This window comes from Saccoglossus kowalevskii, chromosome 5 (assembly GCF_978046115.1).
Source record: "Saccoglossus kowalevskii chromosome 5, keSacKowa6.1, whole genome shotgun sequence".
Lineage (NCBI taxonomy): Eukaryota > Metazoa > Hemichordata > Enteropneusta > Harrimaniidae > Saccoglossus > Saccoglossus kowalevskii.
Window position 1 is genome coordinate 35448937 of NC_140645.1, and position 23228 is coordinate 35472164.

General features: G+C 35.3%; 4 protein-coding genes across 7 annotated transcripts; 1 reads left to right on the forward strand and 3 right to left on the reverse strand.

Annotated features, from left to right (window-relative positions):
- Positions 1-1265: 1265 nt before the first annotated feature.
- LOC100367798 (folylpolyglutamate synthase, mitochondrial-like) lies at positions 1266-15353 on the forward strand. 4 transcript variants are annotated; one of them, XM_085499686.1, is made up of 13 exons: positions 1266-1344; positions 4086-4146; positions 4387-4500; positions 5148-5266; positions 5369-5543; positions 5845-5928; positions 6535-6699; positions 6983-7060; positions 7404-7548; positions 11806-11901; positions 12772-12922; positions 13444-13595; positions 14107-15353. In XM_085499686.1, exons 2-13 carry the CDS (start codon positions 4126-4128, stop codon positions 14475-14477), a joined length of 1671 nt encoding a protein of 556 aa, XP_085355812.1. In that variant the 5' UTR covers positions 1266-1344; positions 4086-4125; the 3' UTR covers positions 14478-15353. The 4 variants fall into 4 exon arrangements, with proteins under 4 accessions (XP_085355812.1, XP_002730447.3, XP_085355813.1 ...); XM_002730401.3 differs by lacking the exon at positions 5845-5928; XM_085499687.1 differs by lacking the exon at positions 4086-4146 and having other exon boundaries at positions 1331-1344.
- A 2850-nt stretch (positions 15354-18203) lies between these two features.
- On the reverse strand, positions 18204-21764 carry LOC144354686 (uncharacterized). Its single transcript, XM_085499689.1, has 2 exons — positions 18609-21764; positions 18204-18334 (listed from the first exon to the last, which is right to left on the reverse strand). Exon 1 carries the CDS (start codon positions 21682-21684, stop codon positions 19864-19866), a length of 1821 nt encoding a protein of 606 aa, XP_085355815.1. The 5' UTR covers positions 21685-21764; the 3' UTR covers positions 18204-18334; positions 18609-19863.
- On the reverse strand, positions 19008-19832 carry LOC146746101 (uncharacterized). The gene has a single exon (XM_085498969.1). It carries the CDS (start codon positions 19830-19832, stop codon positions 19008-19010), a length of 825 nt encoding a protein of 274 aa, XP_085355095.1.
- Positions 21765-21978: 214 nt separating the features above from the next.
- On the reverse strand, positions 21979-23193 carry LOC146746102 (uncharacterized). The gene has a single exon (XM_085498970.1). The coding sequence runs from the start codon at positions 23191-23193 to the stop codon at positions 21979-21981; it is 1215 nt and encodes a 404-aa protein (XP_085355096.1).
- Between the last annotated feature and the right edge of the window lie 35 nt (positions 23194-23228).

Genomic DNA, 23228 nt, shown 5'->3' on the forward strand with positions numbered 1-23228 from the left:
TCCAATAATAAAAAAACACGGCTGCCTCAGGGCAAATGTACACAACAATACGGAGGTGTAAATGGTGTCTCAGGCTTGATTCAGGAATGAAATTCTGATATATGGTAAAATTACATTAAGAGTACAAGTTGGATCATGAGAGATGCAATTTTCGCCCATTACATTGAATCGTGTGACGCCTCTACAAACGACATGTAAGTTAATGTACCAAAAGATAGACTAAATTAATACTTCATTGTAAATTATAACAAGCGACATAACGGTCGAAATATCTCCACCGTCTTTCTAGATTGTCTTCCCCAAAACAAAGTTGATAGTGTTCTGTAAGATGGGCCATTAACTATTTGCCTTGGTTATTATTGTTCCCACATGTTCTTGTTCTATCACGACTATGGTAGTTATGGTTGTTGTTGTCATAGCTATTAGTGTCTTGTTACAAATCTCAATAAGGACTCAACAATTGGATCCTACATACTAAGTACCAAGACAATAGACCTGGTAGTCTTTTAGGATAGAGTCAAACATATCAAAAACATGACACAAATATTTTCCTAGAAGAGAGAATTGAAGATGTACGTATGCAATAAACAAATCCAAGAGTTACACCCAAGGTCTCACACGCAAAATATTTAATTAAAAACACAATGACGTGTTAAATACTCACTGTTAGTGCACAGTGTAACCGATTCAGATAGAACTTTTCAAACATGACCTTTTAAACAAATCTCTAATTAGTATTTATATGTTTACCTCCTCTGTACATTAAACATTTGAGTTAAAGTCTTGTGAATCATCAAACTTCGTCATGGGTAACATACGTATCCCGTTTTAGAAAAATGATGAGCAAATTAGCACTGTCTCACGTATTTGTCACATTGCTACGTCATCAATAAATGTTAATCGTCACAATACAATATATTATACTGTATTTTAGGGGAAATACTAAATTTACTGATTTATAACTGTCGCTTCCATAAACATAACAATAATATTGTTTTCTTTAAAATCATAATATATAGAAATGTGTTTCTTTAAAACCAACCATACAATATATATTTTAATATACTAAGAAATATTTGCATCAGGTGTGCCCTGCTGCTTTATGAAAATGAATTGAAACATCTATTATGTAACAAACTTACAAACTTTGTAAAATGATAAATTTAATATTATATTTAACTAGAATAATACTACGTAGGAACATTATTAATCTGCGAAAACCTATTTCAGTCACGTGCGTGAGTATCGCCATTTTTGAGAGGATCAATTACTTAAGCCGAGTATATTGCTATTTATTCAATATAGAGCATATTGGTAGCTGTGTTTCATACTAGACTCTGAAGCGTGAGTATTCTCTGTTTATTGATTTCAATTTGTGGGGCTGAACAATGTAACAGTAATACTTGCTTGTTACCCCCGTTCTAGATTGATGTTTGTCAGCATATGGTGCTTGCAATTATTTTGTTTCAGACCATTCATCGGCCATTCAAAATGTGTTTGTGCTGTCACTAAAAAAATGTATATTTCAGTCACATACACTTGAAGGCATAGCTTAAAGACATCGAGTGGAGGTAACAGAGATCTCTTTGCTTCTTTATTTATTCTCCCAGCTCCGTTTAGGGAAACATGCATGTCTAAAGCGACTAGGTTCCGCTTATTCGACCCACATCATTGTTAAACGGTTATTTTTTAAACGCAAAGAACTGATCTAATGGTATTGATAATTCATTCAAGCGTAAGCGAGAACATTTTATTTCAGTCAATTTTGCTACTACGGGTTAAACAAAACAATACAAATTGTAAAGACATCATGACGAGTCATCAATCCAGAAAGAAAACCAAGAAATCGCACGAATTATACTTGTATTCGTCTTCATTTTCAAGGCAGTAAGTCGAGTCAGAATGTTGCTTGAAATAAAATATTTTATCCCAGGCAAACCAAGACCAAACAATACGTACGGAAGTTTACCCTACCATGTCATGGTGAATTCGCTTTTAATTTAAGAAAAATACTAAATCTACTGATTTATAACTGTTGCCTCCATAAACATAACAATAATTGTTTTCTTTGAAATCATAACATATAAAAATGTGTTGCTTAAAATCTAACAATACAAAACATTATTAATTTACCAACAAATATTTGAATCACGTTCGCCATGCAGTTTGTAAAATGTTAAAATTAATATTATTTTTAATTAGAATAATATTAGGCATGAACATTATTAACCTCCGAAAACCTATTTCAGTCACGTGGGTATCTCCATTTTTGAGAAGATCAATACCTTAAGCCGAGTAAATTTATTGCATATTCACTGTAGCGCACATTGGTGGCTGTGTTTTATACCAGATTTTCTCGGGCTGCACAATGTAGCGGTAATGTGATGTTTCTAATTTAAATTGTGTATTATATATGTGTTGATTTATTTTGATTTTCATATTTAAAAAAACTGACGTTTGTTTCGTCAGTGCCACGTCCTTGTTGGATACCCCCATTTTAGATATTTGTCAACATATAGTGATTGCAATTATTTTGTTTCAGACCATTCACCAGCCATTCCAAATGTGTATGTGTGGACTGTCATTAGAGTCGTCACCTGCGCATGCGTCAAATGGCCATAGCGTGTCATTGTTCACCCACGAGTCTTTTCATTTTTAGCGTGTGTTGTTATCGTCGCTTGGGACTCAATTCCCGCGCGCGTGCAGGTGACGACCCTTCTGCTTTGAAGACATCATGTGGAGGGTACAATGATTTCTTCGCTTTTATGTCTCTTCTCCCAGCTCCGCTTGTTTGACAAGCATCGTTGTTAAATGGGTATTTTTGAAACGCAAAGAACGATCTGATGGTATTAACGCACTGTAAGAAAGTACATTTTATTTTAGTCAATTTTGTCACTACGGATAAAACAAAACAAAAAAATTAAACAAATTGTGAAGGCATCATGACGAGTCATCAATCCAAAAACGAAATAAGGGAATCGCACACATGGAATTTGAAAAAAAGATACTTATATTCATTTTCGAGCCAGTAAGTCAAGCCAGAGTGTTGCTCTAAATAGAATATTTTATCCCAGGCAACCAAGGCCAATCAAAACACACGAAACGTATGTAGTAGCACACTTTTTTTCAATCCTAAATATTCCAATGGCCAACAAATGTGTGACGATATTGCTCTTTTGCTGATTTATGCTTTTATTCTTCCTTTATAAATCTAAATACATGTTGTACGCATTCGCTATTTGTAAAATAAAATACTTGTAGGATAAGATACATTTCACTAAAAGAACAAATTATAACTTAGACATCAGTAGGTATTCAGTTTTACGGAATCGGATATTTCTCTCATATAATAAGAAAAACAAAAAATAAATATTAATACAATTATTTTGCAATTATATTGAATTTATTCTATAATCTAGATGCTAATTTATTGGTGATTATCTCAGAATGACCAATTTAGCTTTTTCTTGCATTTGAAAAGAATTTTTAGAACAAAGTATTATCTTGGACAGTAACGTAATGTCATTGGTAAGGGTATTATGTAACATATGGCTAACTTAAAGAAACATGAGATAACAATGAAATAATTTTCAGACCACCGTTTTTGGTATACATATTTACAACTTTACAATAAGTGGACGGTGCAACGTGGTCAGTTAAGTTATACACATATCAAAATTATACATACTGTGCTTTGTTTTTATTAAAAAAAGGATTACAATGGCATTATAATAATAATGTATGATTTCAAAAACGATTTCCAACCCGAGCTACAAAATATACCTAGCATGGTTGTATATACATATGGCATTATACGTATAATATCGATGTATCAATGATAGCATGTGTGTTTTTTATAACAAATTTAATTTTACAAGGTAACGACAATGAATATCGATCATGTTGGTAAGCAAATAAATATACATGGGCTGGAGAGCAGTGCGTTGTGCTCGTCATGTGTTTACATGTGTTCGCATAGCAATAAACTACCTAAATTACATCAATGCATGTTGAATGTTTTCTGCAGCATTTACAGCATGAATGTTGTTGAATGCAAACCACGTCAATATCTCTGTATTTTGTAGACATTCTCTGGAAGGATAAGGCAATACGTAACATATAAACATGTTGGGGGAAACATATATGGTAAGGTTAAGCTTGTGTCATTCAAATTTTAATTTTCTTGTGAAATCTTTTAAAGTTTGTCGTTTTGTCCATCAAGGTATTATATAATGGAAACATGATATATATATATATATGTATTCCATGGCGGACTTATGAGTTAAATGCAATTCAATTCTCTGAAATGCTTTAGTCGAAAGATGATACAAACTTGGTGAGGACACATAATCGAAGTACAACTTTTGATGATACTTTGCTTAACAGGATGCTATCAGGCTGTGCAATACACCATTTCAGAAGGTAAACGACTATAACGAATGGTTAGTGAATAGAAGTCTCACAGAATTCAGAGGCCATTTAGAAAGGGCGGAACTAAATGTGAGTTTAATTGATTATCTTAAACATATACCATTATTACTATTTTCATATATTGGTAAAAAGTACATTGCTGTCCACATTTAATTTACTGCCAACAACAACAAACGTTTCCTTACAATTCTTACTAGAGTCAGATGGAAGTATCATTATAATCTGCCAATTATAAATGTTTTTATTATTGCAAATTGGCCAGGAACTTACGTGGATTTCTTTAACCAGCATTCTTGTCATTGACTCGCACCAGTGATGAATACATATATTTGAATTTGACATATGTTGTACATATTATTGGTGAAATTAATATATAGTAGTTTTATTTTACAACTTATTGGTTATGGTCGTTTCCTAAATAACCCGAATATGTGATTATCATTTGTTTTATTCGTATTAAATATACTGCAATACTTTCTCACACATGCATTTCATATTATCAATATCAATGATAATTTAATGATAAATATTTGAAAAGAAAATGTCGCATGAGTATTTATTCAGACTAACAATTTTGTAAATGTCGGAACTTAAAAAATGACGATGATGAGATTTTGTTGGACAAAAACTATAAATCGCTCAACAACACAATCCAACATTGTGATTTGTGGTAACACACATTTCGTTTCAATGTATTTATTGGCTATTTTTATCAGCTAGATGATATAGATAGTTTGAATATCATTCATATAAGTGGCACAAAGGGCAAGGGATCCGTGTCTGCTTTCTGTGAAAGTATAATGCGAGCACATGGATTGAAAACTGGATTTTTTAGGTAAGCATTGAATTTCGATCTTCATAATCCTGTGGATCAGAGACTATGTTATATGATTATGTGAACGCATATACGGATTTCTTATAAATTATTACTTCATAGCTCACCACATTTAATAGAAATTCGTGAGCGAATCCGGATCAATGGTTTACCACTGACAAGAGATGATTTCACAAAATATTTCTTTGATGTCTACAAGAAAGTTGGCGGTTTAGAAAGTATGGGAATTTTCAGATTCCTGACGCTCGTGGCACTTCATGCTTTCATACAAGAAAAAGTAAGTTTTTTTGCCTGATACTTGAATAAATATTGATTTGAATGTTTTTTTTTATTTAAAAACAATTTTGAAAACACTAGGTTTTGGTCAGGTGCAATGATATTATGTACCAACAATGTTGACAATCAAACCCCGTTTAATTTGCCACATCGAAATGTTTTATATTTTGTTTAACTTGGAAGCTTTGGTGAATTGATATTTAATCCCGGTATTATTCATTAAACCTTTAACTTTAACATCATGTGTGACTGTACGTGTGAATCCATGTTATCCTGGTTTGTAACATATTTTTATCTTTGAGGAATCTGACACAGTTAAACAAATAATCGCATATCCATTACTGGTATTAATTCTACAGATGATCATTATGATGTCACTTCCAAATGTATGTGCGTGTGTTTGTGTGTGTTAACTTATGCTATGCTAATCATTGAAGTCACTTTTTTGTAATCCTTACTGTGGTAATGCGGACAGAACCGTCAATTTTATGATTAGTCGGGGAGTTAGTAAAGCAGTTGATCATGGGTCCCTACTAGAACCATCCTTAGTCCCCTTTCAGAACAATATAACCTATGATTAAATATGGATATAAACTGATGAACACGTTGTGGCAATTAGAAGTGTGAGTCTGAGCCCCTGAAACATATATACCAAGCATTGAATGGTGTTCAAACAACATAGTTGTAATTGGTTCAGCGAGAAATGAGTTAGTCAAGCAATACGTTGTGCCATTATAATATCGCCTGGGCTGAACAATCCATTGTTTCGGTTTGTGTAATGCTTATAATAGTACCAGAATGCTTGAAACCATTTTAATTGAGTGGTTGGCTGTTTTTTTTCTTTTTGTATTGTACAATTATGTAAAATCATTTCTTTGCTCCTTAGGTGTAACAAACTTGTATTTAATAAACACCATTTACGTGATTTTATACTGACATTAGTAGTACTATTTACTGATAAATTAAATTTGTGTTTTAAATTTACTTTATAGGTGGATGTTTTCATTATGGAAGTAGGCAGAGGTGGGACATATGATTCCACTAACGTTATCCGAAGGCCCACAGTCACAGGCATAAACCTCATTGACTTCGATCATATGCAATTTTTGGGAGACACTCTAGCTAAAATAGCATGGCATAAAGCTGGTATTTGCAAGGTTGGTACACAAATTATAGAATCGAGACGTACAGCTGACATTAACGTCGAATGATAGTTTGAGCAATTTTTAGAATAATTATATTTGTAAGCAACAATGATATACATTCTATTTGTTTATGTTATTATGTTATTCTTTGATAAATATTTCTGTATAAACTATCGAAAAATTCTGCAGGCGAGAATTTCCATCTTTTCAAACCACTATTGAAAAACTATGTATTACCATCATTACAAACATTGAACAAGTATATTAATCTCTAGAATAATTTGTCATCTCTCAGCCTGGTCGACCGGCATTCACAGTCCCACAATCTGAGGAGGCCGTTGATACTATACTAGCTAGAGCGAAAGAACTAAACGTAGGTGTATTATTAACAATCACAGTACCTAATACAGACTTGTTGCAGACACAATGATATTAATTAAAATCTGGGTATTTCTCCTAAAATTTCATTGATGGCCTTAAGTTTGAAATATTCAAGCATATTTTTTGCTTGTGTTGTTTACATATAAATTAATAGAAAATACAGCTGATGTGAGATAAATGGAAAACTTATTTTTGTTGTCATTTATTTCATAAGTTCATCGACATCGACATCCTCAATATTCTGATGTGTCCAAATTACAATGTATTACTAAACATTGCCATTTAATAAGATTTGTCAGTGTCAAGAGGTCATTTTGGTATTTCATACTTCACAGGCACCGATTCATCTTGTCCCTGAATTGGATGACTATGATTGGCAGGGTCAACCTATGAAACTTGGTATATCAGGGGAACATCAGAAACGCAATGCTTCTTTAGCAATACAGTTATGTAGATCATGGATTGAAGAGCATAAATCAAGTAAGTACTCTTGTAAGTGCAAACTGTGCTGTGATTTGTAAATTGCCGCATTCACCTGAAGTCAAGATGATCCTTTGTCTCTGCACACTGGCATGGTGGTTTTTGTCCGTCTAATTGCCATGATGGCTAGGTGTGGTAATCTCATTTTGTGTTCCTTGGCTGGCCATACAATTGAGGCTTGAAAGTGTTTGCATTTATTTGGTCCGTGAAGACATCACTATTCAAGAACCACACTATCGTATTACATCGTGTTTAGAGATATCGGTACAGGATAAATGTTAATCAATGGTGGGCGTTATTTGTCGTGACACTTGTTGTAGGACACATGTGTTTCTATAAATCCCCTTGAAATAAATAATTGATCATTACAGAAATTAGTAACAAATACAACTGGAATAGATGAGTGTTTGGCTCACAATATTCAAATAATCACGTCGCTTGTATATGTGAAAATAACGCTCTAACAATTTATTGGCTGAGCACCAAGAATATACACAACCGCAAATCTAGATATGCCACTAGGGTCTGTCCTACCAATCTTAGGCCCAACGCAACACATGTACAGCTGCCACTAATTTTCAATCATATTTTACTGAGGCCCCAGATAATGGCATTCTGTACGTGGCATAGGACGTTTTGTATTTTTTAAAATTCTGGTCTGTTATACTTCACAAACGCAAATCAACTCATGCTCGGTCAAGTTCCGTCATTTTAGCCAATGTTTTTAATGTCTAATGGCTTTAAAGGCTCTATTGCCTACCAATCTGTGAAGAGAAGAAAACGGATCTTTTAACTGTGCATTTTATAATTTGAATGCATCACTGCCTTTCAATAGAACAACACTACCATTCCAGAATAGCGAATTACGGACGGACGCGATATAGTTCTATTTGCACATGCGAAACCTACCTGCTCAGGCAGAATAGTGTGAACATTTTCAAAGGCTGATACGAGTCATTTGAAAGATGATAGCACTTTCCTTTGAACTTCGCTGTTTGATGTGCAATATCATGGTTTGGTGTGTTTGACCATGATCTCAAAACAGTAACAGAACCCTGAACAAAATGTTTCTCTTTCACGTGGTTCGCTAGGTATCATTTGCAATGTGACTAGCTACAACAATGGAATAATCATTTCCACTGCAACATTTGGTGTCAATACAACCATAAACCAATATTAAAACCACCTCTACAGGATCCAAAGGAGAAGGGATCAAACCTATTTGTCAACAATGATATTGTACCCCCAAGTGACTGGAACTTTCAGGTTCTGGCACAATTGGTATATTCACATAAAGATAAACAATTTTTTTTTGTCGCGACAAATAGTAAGGTCAATAAGCTTGAAGCGAGCTTGCTGTTGCTGATAGCAACTTCAAGAACTAAGAAACAATAAAGCAAATGATTCCTAGAAGGGTTACACAATGTTTTTCACACAGGCCTAACCAGCGAACCCCAACATTTGATTGTCTTGTCCCAAGCAAATGTTTGTCAATACACGTGTTTGTGAGATTGATGCCAAGGACAATTTGCTCGACAGAGTGGTGTTTGCCTTCTTTTGGCAGTAGAATAAAAAATAGAATTTTTCGGGAAACTTTGCATGGCCGACCCTGGCCAGTTGTGCTAATGTCTGCCTCGGCATATTTTCTAGTCTGGTGCTGAAATATCAAAAGCCGCTTCATAGCAAAGTCTATTATTTAATCAGCTTCTTATACACAATTATCAAAGCCAATTTCTGCTGTATATATAAGCAGAGAAACGTCCAACATTATGATGACAGAGATTCTGTATGTTCCATACAAAAGGTCACGCAAAACAGTGGACATGATGTCATGTCGATCGATGACTCTGACATCTACCACCACTAAACAAAAAAGAATGTCCACTGCAAGGCATTGGTGGCAGTAATGATGAAATTACTACTGCTGTATACTGGAGAGGGCAATGGCAACGTTGCTCTGGTCCAAGTCATTTGGTCAGGGCAACAATGGAGATGAGAATGGTCATTAAGATGCACAACCAGTATATACGCCGCCTCACAAATCTCTGCGACCACATTGTGCACCACTGCAAGATCAACATATATTTAACAAGATATTTACACATACTGTATCATTAACTTCAAATACCCGACCAGCAGAATGAATATAATTTATCCAAATGCCCATTGCGGACCTGCTGCTGGTTCTGCCAGGGAATCCTAGGTATTGCTCAACCCACATTTTAGGAAATTAGGATTGTGGATGTTCCTAGCCAGATTTGCAGCTATGGACTATATAGCAATGGAAAAATTCAAAGAAATGTATTTACTGGCAGTCAGTCACAATCTGAAGTGGCAATGGTCATATGCATCTTGCAAACGTGTTCCTTAAAGAATATCTCATTAACGTGTTGTACTGTGGCTTGATCTCAGAACCACTGACCGTCTGCATGGCTGTGGCAGACATGCATCCGAGAGCGCTCACATTCCAGAAAACTTAACAGTAGAAAACCCACTAGTGAATTCGTCATACCCAAAGGATTCCTACTCGACTATTGGCTGTTGAAACACATATGCTTGAGGTTTCCTACCTCAGCATCTTGCACTATATTATGGCCGTTTGCCTGACAATGTGGTACATTCAAACTTGCCAATAGGAAAACGGAATATGTACACATTTTGATGCCTATATTATAGACCCGGGAGAGTAGCTCCAGGATTGTCTACAGGGCTCTTACAAGCTTTTTCAAAACAAGCCCTTGATATAGGTCATCAATAACTACTAATACTTTCTAAAGCGAACACGCAAAACCAAGCAACTGGGTTCTTACTCTAAAATACATTTTTTTCTCAATGATGTGCGGGCCAGACGCATAAGTAGCCTTATAGTCCAGGCATCACGATTGTGGTAGCAGCTGACTAAAATCAGCACAACAACCTGCTGTATAGCGTTGTAAGGCTCTATGCCAAGTATGATGATTGGTGGAGCTATGCATAAGCTATGCTCCAACTATACTCGTAGTTAGCCACAGACAGTGGGTGCTTTAAGAATCATTTAGATTGTTGCAGGGTTTATTTTGTCTTCACTATTTCCATTGAGACTACTGGAAGAGCATTGCAACTATAACGAACCTCGATGAAGTGGCTAAGCCTCTTGTAAATGTGACTCAGACATTTAATTGCCCATATACACATTCCTTATCTAAAATTTAATGAGACTACACCAAATGAAGCCCACTCACCGATATTCTCCATATATTCATTAGATTGTTATTCTTGATTATGATCACGAACTAGCTGTTCATTGATCATGAACTAGCTGATTACTGTTTTTAATTCAAGTAGGATTTTCTAGCTGTTTCAATCAGAAACAGTTTGATATTGGGGATATGCTCTGGTTACTTGCTGAGATAATGCATAACAACGCCCTTGTCCCGGAACAAAGCCTGGGTGTTCTGCTTTTCGATTTTCTGAATCATAGAGATGGATTATCCTTGTAAACTGTTGGCTATTTCTGGAATATCGTCGGCTGCCGATATTTTCATAGGAAATAAAATATACAAATCACAGAGGACGACATTTGGATACATTTATTTCCATGTATCATTGTCACACACTTATACAAAGACAACTTTGAGGTAAGATGCAAACTTGCACTAGAGATCTCCAAAATTTATCAACACTCCGATCATTAAGCATTTAGGCATTATGATTACGTAGTTATGACCGAATACGTGTTTAGAAACCATGTGACATTGGACTCGAAAATATAACTGGTTCATACAAATTGCACACAAAGCTTGTGTGTTGAAATTCTGCTACCTATTTTCTCTTGTAGTTCAACGTTGAACACACACACAAATGACCCCTGAACCTGTCAGTTGCATAGAAATGTGTTCCTAGTTTGAAAGTATTCACTATTACCCCTGCAATTGTAAAGCAAACATTTATATACCTATACTGTGACTTTGATGTTTGGCCTCACAATTTCGCATAATCTCGTGAATTGCACAGAAAAGACTAATATCTATTTCGACGGCATTGGTAATTTTTCTTGTGTGAAACACATGCTGTGAGATTGATCTTTTGTCGACAAAATAGCTATCTGTCCTGTAGGTGAAATAGGGAAGATTTCTGCCAAGTTTAGACTCTCTTTTACTTTTTGATGTTATATTGCCAACATAAACTAAGCATATGTGATCCAGTAGAACATATGCTTTATTATATACAGTGTTTCCGCATAGTACATATTCCGCATTATAATTTTCATTATGTTAGATCTCGCTAGTTTTGAAGATATACACATCAAAGCCAACGTGAGATGCAGTGGTCCGATAGCTCCGGCATTCAAGTTGACAGACGCATTTATAAACGGTAAGCAATGATTATATTAATTTGATTGTAGATTGTGATTGACTGAGGATTTACTTGATGGCCAAATTTGCATGTCTTACAAATCTAAAGTTAATGTCATCCTTTGCTTTATATTTGCTTTGTTCTATATTTTGTATGAGCACACGTTTTTGACAATGAACAAGAAACCGGCGTCTTGATTTTGCTATCTATACCTTAAGTTGATGAAATATCGATAACACATATGTCGTTATTTGGTCGCAGGTAGAAATCAAGGCAGCTAAAGAACAGCCTAGTGCGTTACGATGCACATCCCATATATTTGCAATGCCATATTCAATTCTCTGAATTATAAGCCTTCAAAAGATGCATACAGATTGATATTTAATTTGTTTCCCCCCTATGACTACCTTGAAATAAAATAATACACGGTATTAATATTTTTGACAATAAAATTAGACTTTTTATCCGCTGTAAAACTTAGTTCCGTCTGGAATGATTTAAAACCGTTCCATAATTCATAAGGACACCGGATAAATGAATGAGTACTTGCTAATGTAACAATAAATAGAATTGTGATTTGTCTGTCCTGATATTATGATAAGGCATGGTAAATAGAAATGAATTTGAGTAGAAGAATATTATCCATTATGTATTATTATATCAAATGTTTTATATCACTTCATTTATATTGTATAAAGCTAATATTTGATACCCTGTTTGCATTTTCCGCTCCTTAATAATACAAGAATGATCCGAATTAATACCAGGAAATAAGTAAATACATACAAAGGTTTGGTATATTACAGAGAAAATGAATGTTTTATAATGCACCTTATATATAGTATATTCCTTGTTTCCTTATGTTATCTTTAAATACTATTTTCACAGGACTTCGCAACTGTTTCTGGCCAGCACGTACACAGATCATAAAACGTGAGAATGTGACGTACTATATGGATGGAGCTCATACAGAAATGAGTATCAAGGCGTGTGTTAAATGGTTTCTACAAGCAGCATCTGAAGAAGAATTACAGCTGGGGTATGTAAAGGGACAAACAGTCACAGTCAGCGCACTAACCATACACTCAGTAGACTATAGACAGTTTGTATGTATAAATTAGCATTACCTCAACCATATAGCGGTGGATTCATTATTGTCATATTTCTGGCATTAGAAAATACAAGGGACATGTAAGTAACAGGCTTTGAATAATCAATCATGACTTATTATTGTCATAATTATGGCAACACGAATAATGTATGTTATGTAACTAGTATCTATTATCTAGAGCCATTATCCAGTAGAATGGTTTGTTTGAACATTCTTTCTTAGGTGACATTGTCTCATGTCACTAGGATTTTATTGTGGAATAAATCTCTATGATATAGCAATATATATATAAGATCAAACATTTCAAACAATGTTTTCAATGAACTCATGTAATTCATTTTAAAATGTGAGTCTATTATCAAGCGTCATTATAAACACAGAGCATTCTTGGCAACTTCAACTGTACTGTTAAATCATTAACACATTATTTTTACAATGTTTCATTGCAGAAAACGTTGTGTGAAAGTTCTGTTGTTCAATGTTACCCACGAACGTGATCCCAAAGAGTTAATGGTAGATCTTATTCCTTGTAATTTTGCTGCTGCTGGCTTCTGTCCAAATGTCACAGAGATTGTTTCTGGAGAGCCAGTAATTGGAATCGGTAAGCAACCTCTGAATTATTTACCTAAAATCAGTCTACATTTGCCAATCAACTCGAATCAATGCATCAACATTATTTGATGTTATGATAAAAGTTTGATGAACGTAACATATTAGCTTCTAAAAGTTAGTAACATAAAAATCAAATAATTTTTCAGCTTATTTCGCATATACAACTTATATTGATATATACAACTGAGCGTGGAATTCAAACAAGTATTTGTGGCGTATTTCCACGTTTAATAATGTGCTATATCACATTTGTGGATGTTCAATTTTGATAAAGTAAGTGAATCAAACCAAACGTCATATTCCCCTCTAAAAGATTGCCTGGAAATCGCATGTGGTCGGTCAGTGCAAATTTCCCTACTCGAGTTTTGTTAAATGTTATTTGCATAAATTTTTCTATGATTGACAAGATTTGATCTTCCGTTTTTAAATTTATTATATCACCACACTGCTCATATGTGCCAGCCAATCGTCTTGATATGTTTTATTATGTCATATTATAGATAGATCATTTCTTGAGATACCTATACAAGCTGAACATGACGTATGCGAGGAAAACAGACAAGCCTGGCAAAGTTTACAAGAGGAGGTGGAACGTGACTCTATATCACCAGAATCTTCCTCTAGAACTGAGTCAGATCAAGATTCTTCAAAATATGTTAGATTTGAATGCGTAAAACACGCTCTGCAGTGGCTATCATGCGGTAAGGATTCGTATTTGCCAAAACCCAGATCAGAAGACCCAACACCACCGCAACCTGTCATGGAAGCAGACCATGTACAAGTTCTGGTCACCGGTAGTCTATATTTAATTGGTTGTGTTATCCAAATACTTGATCCTGATATTATGACAAATAAAGTTCAGCAAAATTGAGATACACATATATGTTGAGCTCAATTACGCAATGTGAAATATATTGCATTTTAGAACGGTTTATTTCAAAATTATTTTAGAATATTATTATCATTTGTTACAAAGTTTTTGAATTAGCATGGTCTTTATCGGAAGTACTTTATTGGATATAGTTTGTTATCTCAGTTTTAATTGAAAGTATATAAGAGCCACACGAAAAGAAGTTAAATATATTTATTATTTATGTTATTATACAAGTTAGTTGTTAATGCAACTCGGTATTAGTTATAAGGTTATTTGACATTAAAGACGATAATTTCATTTCTTACAATTGATAAGCTACTAACATAATACAAATTCACTAATGGGAAGTTGGCCATTAGCAAACAATTTTTTATCAATTTTCACAAAGAATTCGGATAAACAATGACCATAAGAAAATGTTATTACATATGCTAATCTGATTCGGTATCGAAATAAACATAAATTGCGTGACGTGTTCGTGGTTTTATATGGTTGGAAATTTAACGGTATTAGTTTTGCTTTTGAATGTTACTGCATCATGTACTTTATATAAATTTAATTAGATCCATTTAGGTTATTTAACGTTGATTTGATTGAAAGGATGTTGTTTTTTATCATATTATTCACTATTGCGAGGTTATAATAATCGACCGTCATTGTAGTCAGTATTATTTGATTCTTATAATACAATTTTTTTTAATTACTGAAATATTTGAATAACAAATGAAGGGCATTATGAAGTTGAACGTTATTCTAACATGTGGTAGCGATAAACCACAATCACATAATAAAGTGGTACAACAATCTCGAAAGGAATTGAATTAGGAAGTTTAATTTGTCAAAATCGTAGTGAATAAAAAAAACAATACTGTGTTTGCCTGTTGCTTTAATTGTACTCTTTTTGTAGTATGTAACTAATGTTTCAGACAGTTTGAACTCCCTAAACAAATCTTTTGTTCTAACCATCCAACCATCATATAAGTTACCTTTATATGTAAACTTACGTAACAAAAACTCTGTCAATATTTACTGCTAAATAACAGCACCAACGATTGTCGTATTATATTGTCAAAATTCGAAGAAAAAACATGTGCGCGTTGTGTGCAATTAGGACATTTACACATGAATCCACTATACTGACTTTTATTTTCACAATGCATTTTTCCCAGTACTGTTGTGGTAACTCAAAAGTGATATTGACAATACAGTCCAAGTTTGTAAGCCAAAGATAATTCAAGGTAAAATCAAATATTATACTGAATAACAGCAATATGTACCTATTTGGAAATGAATTATTTAAGCAACTAATTTGCATTGCTTGATACATATATATAGCAAAATAATTGAAAAACATATTACAGAATTGTAATGAAATCGATACGTAAGCGCCAAATATGCGTCAATTTCATTTGATATAAGAATTAAAAAGCGTAAATTAAGAATAAAACGGCTTTGCTCAAAAAATCAATATGATTTAATGCAATAAATTACTGCTCAAAAAGCTTAGTCTTAGTTGATTATTGCACCGTGACAGAACGACATGAGAATCACTAGTCTAATGAAATGTTACCTGTCAAGTTGATAGGCTGACACGTAGTTGACTAATACACTGAATTAAGGTACCAAATGCATTGCACAAGTTGTTTTCTTTCAAAGTCCTTTTATGGACTATGGTGAAGAATAATAATTTTAAAACATCATTTTTGCTTTCTTGAAAAATATTCTCAGTTTACCTAGTGCAGCATCTAATTAAAACATGGATGCAAATTCCATGGGGCTTTTATGACCGAAATTCATGTTTAACAATTTGCAATCAGAAATAACGAGTTTTATTTCAACTGGGACTAGACTTCAGTTTGTCAGGACAAAGATTGATATATTTTAAAAAGGAAACGTGCAGGCGGATCTGTAAGTTGCATTAAATATTAATATATTTTTTTTCCGAGGACAATAACAACGTTGGTATCTGTAAAGTTGAAATCTGTATTATTGTCTTCGCAATATTAGTAATGCAAATACACACTAATTGTGTGAATATAATACATAAAATCATAATAGTTTGAGCAGCAAATGTATGTACGAGTACGAGTCAGCTTACTGTTTACAAAAGCCGGTCGGTGGCCTTGCCTGTCATGTGTTTATATTTTACGCAATTAATTCGATTAAATTCTGTTCTTCAATCGCAATTACTCACAAAAGCTACCCTTGTTGCATACAAATTACTAAACTGGATTGCAAATCATTGTTCACAATTTGCCTTCTTGAAACTCGTTGAATAGCGCATTCATATATATAAATATAACCTGTATTCCAAATTGGACCAGTTGCGTTTATTTATATATTGCAGCCTCATTCAACAACATTGCAAAACTTGAAGTAATACCTATCCAAACACAATTAGGCTAACATTGACAGATCTCATGTATAATCTGATTTGATCACATCATAGATTGATCCATCAGTCTTTTATCCAAATCGTCGTCGTTATACAGCCATACAATCATTCACGTCTGTTGAAGTTAAATAAAGATATGTAAATGAATATATTATCGAGAACTTTTTAGTAATATTGTTACATCAGTAATACATCAGTCAAAGTGGTGATTCTAATATGTTTGAGTAAATGCAACAATATGTGCAGCATTTATGCATCGTTTCACAATAAAATTACCAAAATCGCCGTATAAGCATGAAACAAAGATATAATTTTAGAAATAAAATATCTTGTGATAATATTTTCTTAGATTCATCACGAAAAGTGTAATACAAATGCATAGTATAATTATTGTTTTGAATGCTGAAACTCATTGTTAAGGGCAACTGAAATGATATCCTTCATGATAGTGGTTACCATGTCAATACACCACAATGCATTAGTGATAGTATATATAAAATAGAACAATTCTATTAACCACAAAGCTATAAACTTAAGGTAGAGATGCAGGTTGGGAGACTATATTTCTAATTGGCTCTAATTACTGTAATTACATGAGTAAAATATATTTTTTACCCATCAAGTTATATATCATTTGAAAGAGTTTAATTTAAACTTTCGAGTTTTATGGTTTACAATAACGTACTAAAATACCATATTAAGTGGTGTTGATTTGGGGTTAAAATTATGCACTTTAGGTGAAAGTGCACTTAAAACTATTTAACTTTTGAATGCATACCCTGATTTTATTTTAAAAACACTTATTTAAAACTCTTGAAGTTAAATAGTTTTAAAGTTGAAATTTTGAGCAAAAAATGAAACTGAGATAATCGCCATTTTGTAAAAAAAAAGTTTTAAAACGAATCATTCGCTTCATATGTGTAACAGAAACTCCTAGAAATACACCATACACCGTAATTAGCTGATGTTGAATCGTCAGTTAAAAAAATAAAATAAAAATATTTACAATTCGAGGAAAACGGACGAAAAATTAAATCGTTGTCAAAATAGTGTGAAAATGTCAAGTCAAACTGACAAAAACTGTGGGAGCTAATTCATTTTCAATCTCTCTGACCAACCAGAAAACACGAACGGAGATAATGGCCGTTTTATGAAAGTGACGTTAATCGTCCACAAAAATGGCTATTGCATCACGACAACATGCCAAAATCCATCATATACCGACGCTTGCTGATGTTCAATCGTCAAATAAAAAATAAATAAAAATATTTACAATACTAGGTGTGTTATATGATGAGTGTCGATTAAGATATTGACAAGTCACTCAGTTCTATATCACCAATATATCGTTTTATTCACTCTTCACTGTGTTCAACTTATTCACATGAATCACGATAAATCAGTCATGTGGTCCTTAATCACAGTTCACATTGGCAATCACAATCACAATCACGTAAAACTGTGAAGCAAAATAAAACAATAACAATCTTAAGTACACAAATACAATAACATATTATTTTGAATGAGATAGTGCGGTAAAACGCCATCAACAGCTAATACAAGTGCGAACGAATTGGGGTCATAGGTCAGACCAACACAACACGACACGACCATTTTATACCACTCGGGTTCACGATCAGAAAACTCTCGATTTCTCTTGCAAAAGACTTCAAAATTACACAAAATCATATCGACTGAAATCGGTGTATGTTCAAAAAACTATAAAATCATACCTCGTTTCCGGGTCACAGCTAATAGTCATGAAAAACTAGAGAAAGTGGACGCACATTACAACTGCGTCATAACTATTTAATCTTCGCTGGAGACCTTCAACCCCAGAGGGCGCTATGCACCAGAAGGTAAAACAGCACTTAAACAGCGCCAAAGCGCAAAACGAATAGACATCACTCCGCAGGAGTTACATGGCTCCCCTAAATTGGTAACAATTTACCATTTATCCAATGATATCTAATTAAATATAACTATGGCTTCTCGACGGGGATTTCCCCTTTTAGTAACAATATTAACTTGTGTACAGGTCTATCGTACACAGAACCTTTAGCAATCAGCCTAACTCTTCGAACAAGTCCGTCTTGTCCCACGAACGTCTCAATTACTCTGGCCATTGGCCATTAATATCTTGGTAAACTCTCATCCAACATCAGGACGATATCACCTTCTTGTAGGTTTGGTTGGGACTTCATCCATTTAGATCTCTGTTGTAGGGTTGGTAGAAATTCGACTCTCCATCGTCTCCAGAACTCATTAGATAGATACTGGACACATCTCCAACGCTGTCTACAGAAAAGTTCTGCTTTCTGGAAAACTCCAGGGGGAGGTGAAACAACCTTCGATTTCAGCGTTAGTATCTGACTAGGAGAAAGGGGTTGTAGAGAACTTGTCTTGGTCATATCGTCATAACTGAGGCGACGGCTATTCATAATAGCCTCGGCTTCTACCATTAATGTTCTCAACAACTCATCATCCAATTGATGACCATGAACAGATAGAAGTGCGGATAATGCATTCCGAGCAGACCGAATCATCCTTTCCCACACTCCTCCCATGTGACTCGAATGTGGGGAATTCATTTTGAAGGCTATCCAGTCACAGTTGTCCTTTAACAACTCTCTACTGATCTTACTGTCATCCATCTCTCCTAACGCTGCAGCCAGGGCACCTTTAGCTCCAACAAAATTGGTGCCTTGATCACTTCTGAGTTGACGCACTGGACCTCGGCGACCAACAAAACGACAAAGTGCGTTCAAAAAGGAATCAGTACTAAGAGAATTTGCTACCTCTATATGAACTGCTCGTGAATTTAAACAAGTGAACAATACTCCATAACGTTTCAACTCATGTCTACCATCTTTAACAAAGAATGGGCCGAAGCAATCAACAGCGCTATATGTAAAGGGGGCGACAGTCTCTAGCCTATCAACTGGCAAGTCAGACATTTTCTGACCCGACAACAACCCACGCAACTTTCTACAAAGTAAAACATTTCCAAACAACACTTCCTACGCTTGCCCTAGACGCTACTATCCAATAACCATAAGCTCGTATCTCATTAAGCGTCATTCCAGTGCCTGAATGACCGATTTTCTCATGGTAATGTAATATTAAGACCTTTGTAACATGCCCCTTCTTAGGAAGTAGAATAGGGTGGGCAACATCCTTTGGAAGGTTAGCTCTACGAATCCTTCCTCCTACACGTATAATTCCCTCCTCATCTAGGTAGGGATCTAGTCGGAATAATGAGCTTGTCTTCTTCACAGTTGGTACTGATCTAGAATTCTCCCTGGCAGGACTTGTAATTCTTGAACTCTGTCTCAACGTCTGTAACTCATCGGCAAAGTCTCTGCTCTGTACCATTTTGATAATCGGCTTTTCAGCCTGTTGCATCTCATCCACATTCACGGGAATGTAGTTTTGTTTAATCGTTGCTGAATTCATCAAGTGTACTTTCGGTTTTGAAATCTTGTGGTTCATTAACCTCTGTTTAAATCTTAGACAAACTGCTATGGCTCTCTTTAATCGATGCCAGTCAGAAAAGTACTCTACTCTACTCAGCATATCTTCATATTCATCTGGTATGGTGCTTGTATGCAGAACTGATACCGTCTTCTTAATCTCTGGGTCTGCATTATCAAGCATAAATGGCTCTGTCTTCGATGTAGAGCTCTGAGATTCTACTGTGGATAGAAGTACTGGACCTTTCCACCAGATAGAATTATGGATTAAATCATCTGCACTGGAACCTCTTGAAGCAATATCCGCTGGGTTCTTCTTTGATTCAATATATCTCCACTGACTTGGCTGTGTATGATCTTGAATTTTCTGTACCCTATTGGCTACAAATATGTGAAAGCGGGTAGACTTATTTGCAATGTACCCTAATACAACCTTGCTGTCTGACCAAAAGAAATGAGAAATACCATCATACTTCAGTTCCTTATTTAAGAACTCACTCACCAACACAGAAGTGACTGCTGCTGTAAGCTCTAACCTTGGTATGGTGATTGGTTTCACAGGAACTACTCGAGACTTGGCCATCACTAAAGAACAAGAAACATTACCCTGATTATCTTGTAGCCTCAGGTAACTGCACTGACCATAGCCGAGAAGACTAGCATCAGAAAAATGATGCATCTCAACTGTACTAAGCTCAACAATATCATCACCTTTGTAACACCTAGGCACCTTGAGACAAGCCAAAAGAGACAACTCATGCCTCCACCTTTCCCATTGCGATCTTGTATCTTCCGGGACTGGATCATCCCAATCCATTCCATCCTTGGTTAATCTTTGCAAAATCCTTTTCCCCATAAGCAAAACTGGAGAGACCAAACCAAGGGGATCAAAAATCGAGCTAACAGTAGACAATATACCCCTGCGGGTGAAGGGTTTATCCTTTATCTTGATTCGAAACTGAAAAGTATCAGACTCTAAACACCAATACACACCAAGTGCTCTTTCCACTGGAAGATTATCATGACAAATATCAAAGCTCTGAATATCCTTGGCTCTCAGATCAACAGGGATATTCTCGACAACTCGTTTATCATTACTAGCAAATTTGTGGAGCTTAAATCCTCCCTTGGCACACAACTGTGAGCAACTTTCGATCAGATTGATAGCTTGGGTGGGATCAAGAACTGACTTGAGTCCATCATCCATGTAAAAGTCATTCCTCACAAAATCTGCTGCTTCTAGATTAGATTCATCACCATTAACATCTGCAGTAGTTTTCAATGCAAAGTTTGCACATGCTGGGGATGATGTCGCACCGAACAAGTGAACAGTCATTCTGTATTCTGAAGGTTCTTGGGTTAGGTCACCATCTTTCCACCAAAGAAACCCCAAATAATTGCGATCCTTAATATCAACACCGACCTGCATGAACATGGCTTCAATGTCACATATAATTGCCACAGGTTCCTTTCGGAAACGGCACAGAACACCAGTCAGGTTATTTAAGAGGTCTGGGCCCTGAAGTAGGTGATGATTAAGCACTTGTCCTTGATATTCAACACTACAATCGAACACAACTCGGACCTTCCCTGGCTTGTTGGGATTGTAAACACCATGGTGGGGGATGTATCATTTCAAATCGTTATCATGTTCTTTATCATGAGGGGCTGCTTCAGCATAACCACTATCTATAATATTACTCATGAATTCAACATAGTCTGTCTTCAACTGGTCATCCTTTAGTAACCTGTACTTCAACCTTTGTAAACGTTTCTCTGCTTGAGCTCTGTTATTAGGGAGACTGATTTCAGGTTCTCTGAATGGGAGGGGCATTTCAAAATGGCCATCTTCTCTTTGGTGAATTCCATCTGTAACAATTTGTAGGAATTGTCTATCCGCCAGAGATATCTTGTCTTCAGACTTCCTTTCGTTGAAATCTTGCTCAAACATTTTATTGACCTGTAAGGGGCTAATCTTCTTGACTTGGGTTCGGTAGGTGAAGTGACATATTTTACCTTCAGTGTTTATCACTTGACAGTAGCTACTCAGATCATAATCTGGACTATTCATTACACCAATGACGCCCCAGCCAAGATTGGTTCTAACTGCATAGGGATCGTCATCATCGCCAGGTATGACCTCCCTGGGTTTCAAAGCACGAGGACAATTCATACCAATCAGAAGACCAATCTCAATATCCTTTCTGAAAGGAGGTAAATACTTGGAAACTTGCATAAGATGTGGCCATCTGCTGACTGTATCAGGCCTTGCAATTTGGCTGTGACTGGCAGGTATACATTCTCGAGAGAAGACTGCTGGTAAGGCAATATTTATGGAACGGTCCATATTCATAACAACTAGTCCATCTATCTTGTTACACTCAATTACCTTTTCGGCCAGCATCGTTGATAACTTTATTTGAATGTTTGGACCATTTACGCCTATCTTCTCCATCATAGATTTTGTAATAAAACAAGAGTCAGACTGAGGATCCAACAGAGCATAAACAGTGGCTTGTTGGTTAGGTACGCTCTTATGGTGCAGGAAAACAGGAATTATAAGAGAATGGGAACATGGTAAAGAGGAATCCCTCTGGTGATCTATCTCGACTCTGTGTGAAGTGGCACATTCCAACCTAGGACTCATATCAACAGAGACATCTTCAGTATTTATTGGATCTCTGGTGGCATTATAAGAGTAGTCATGTAGAAGGGTTGGGTGTAATCGCTTGCAGATATCACACATCTTCTTATTTTGGCAATCACATCTTCTGTGTCCCCATTTAAAACAGGCTAAACATAAACCATGTTTTATCACTGTGGCGTATCTATCTTTCAATGTCATTCTTTGGAATTGCTTACAGTACACCAAATCATGTG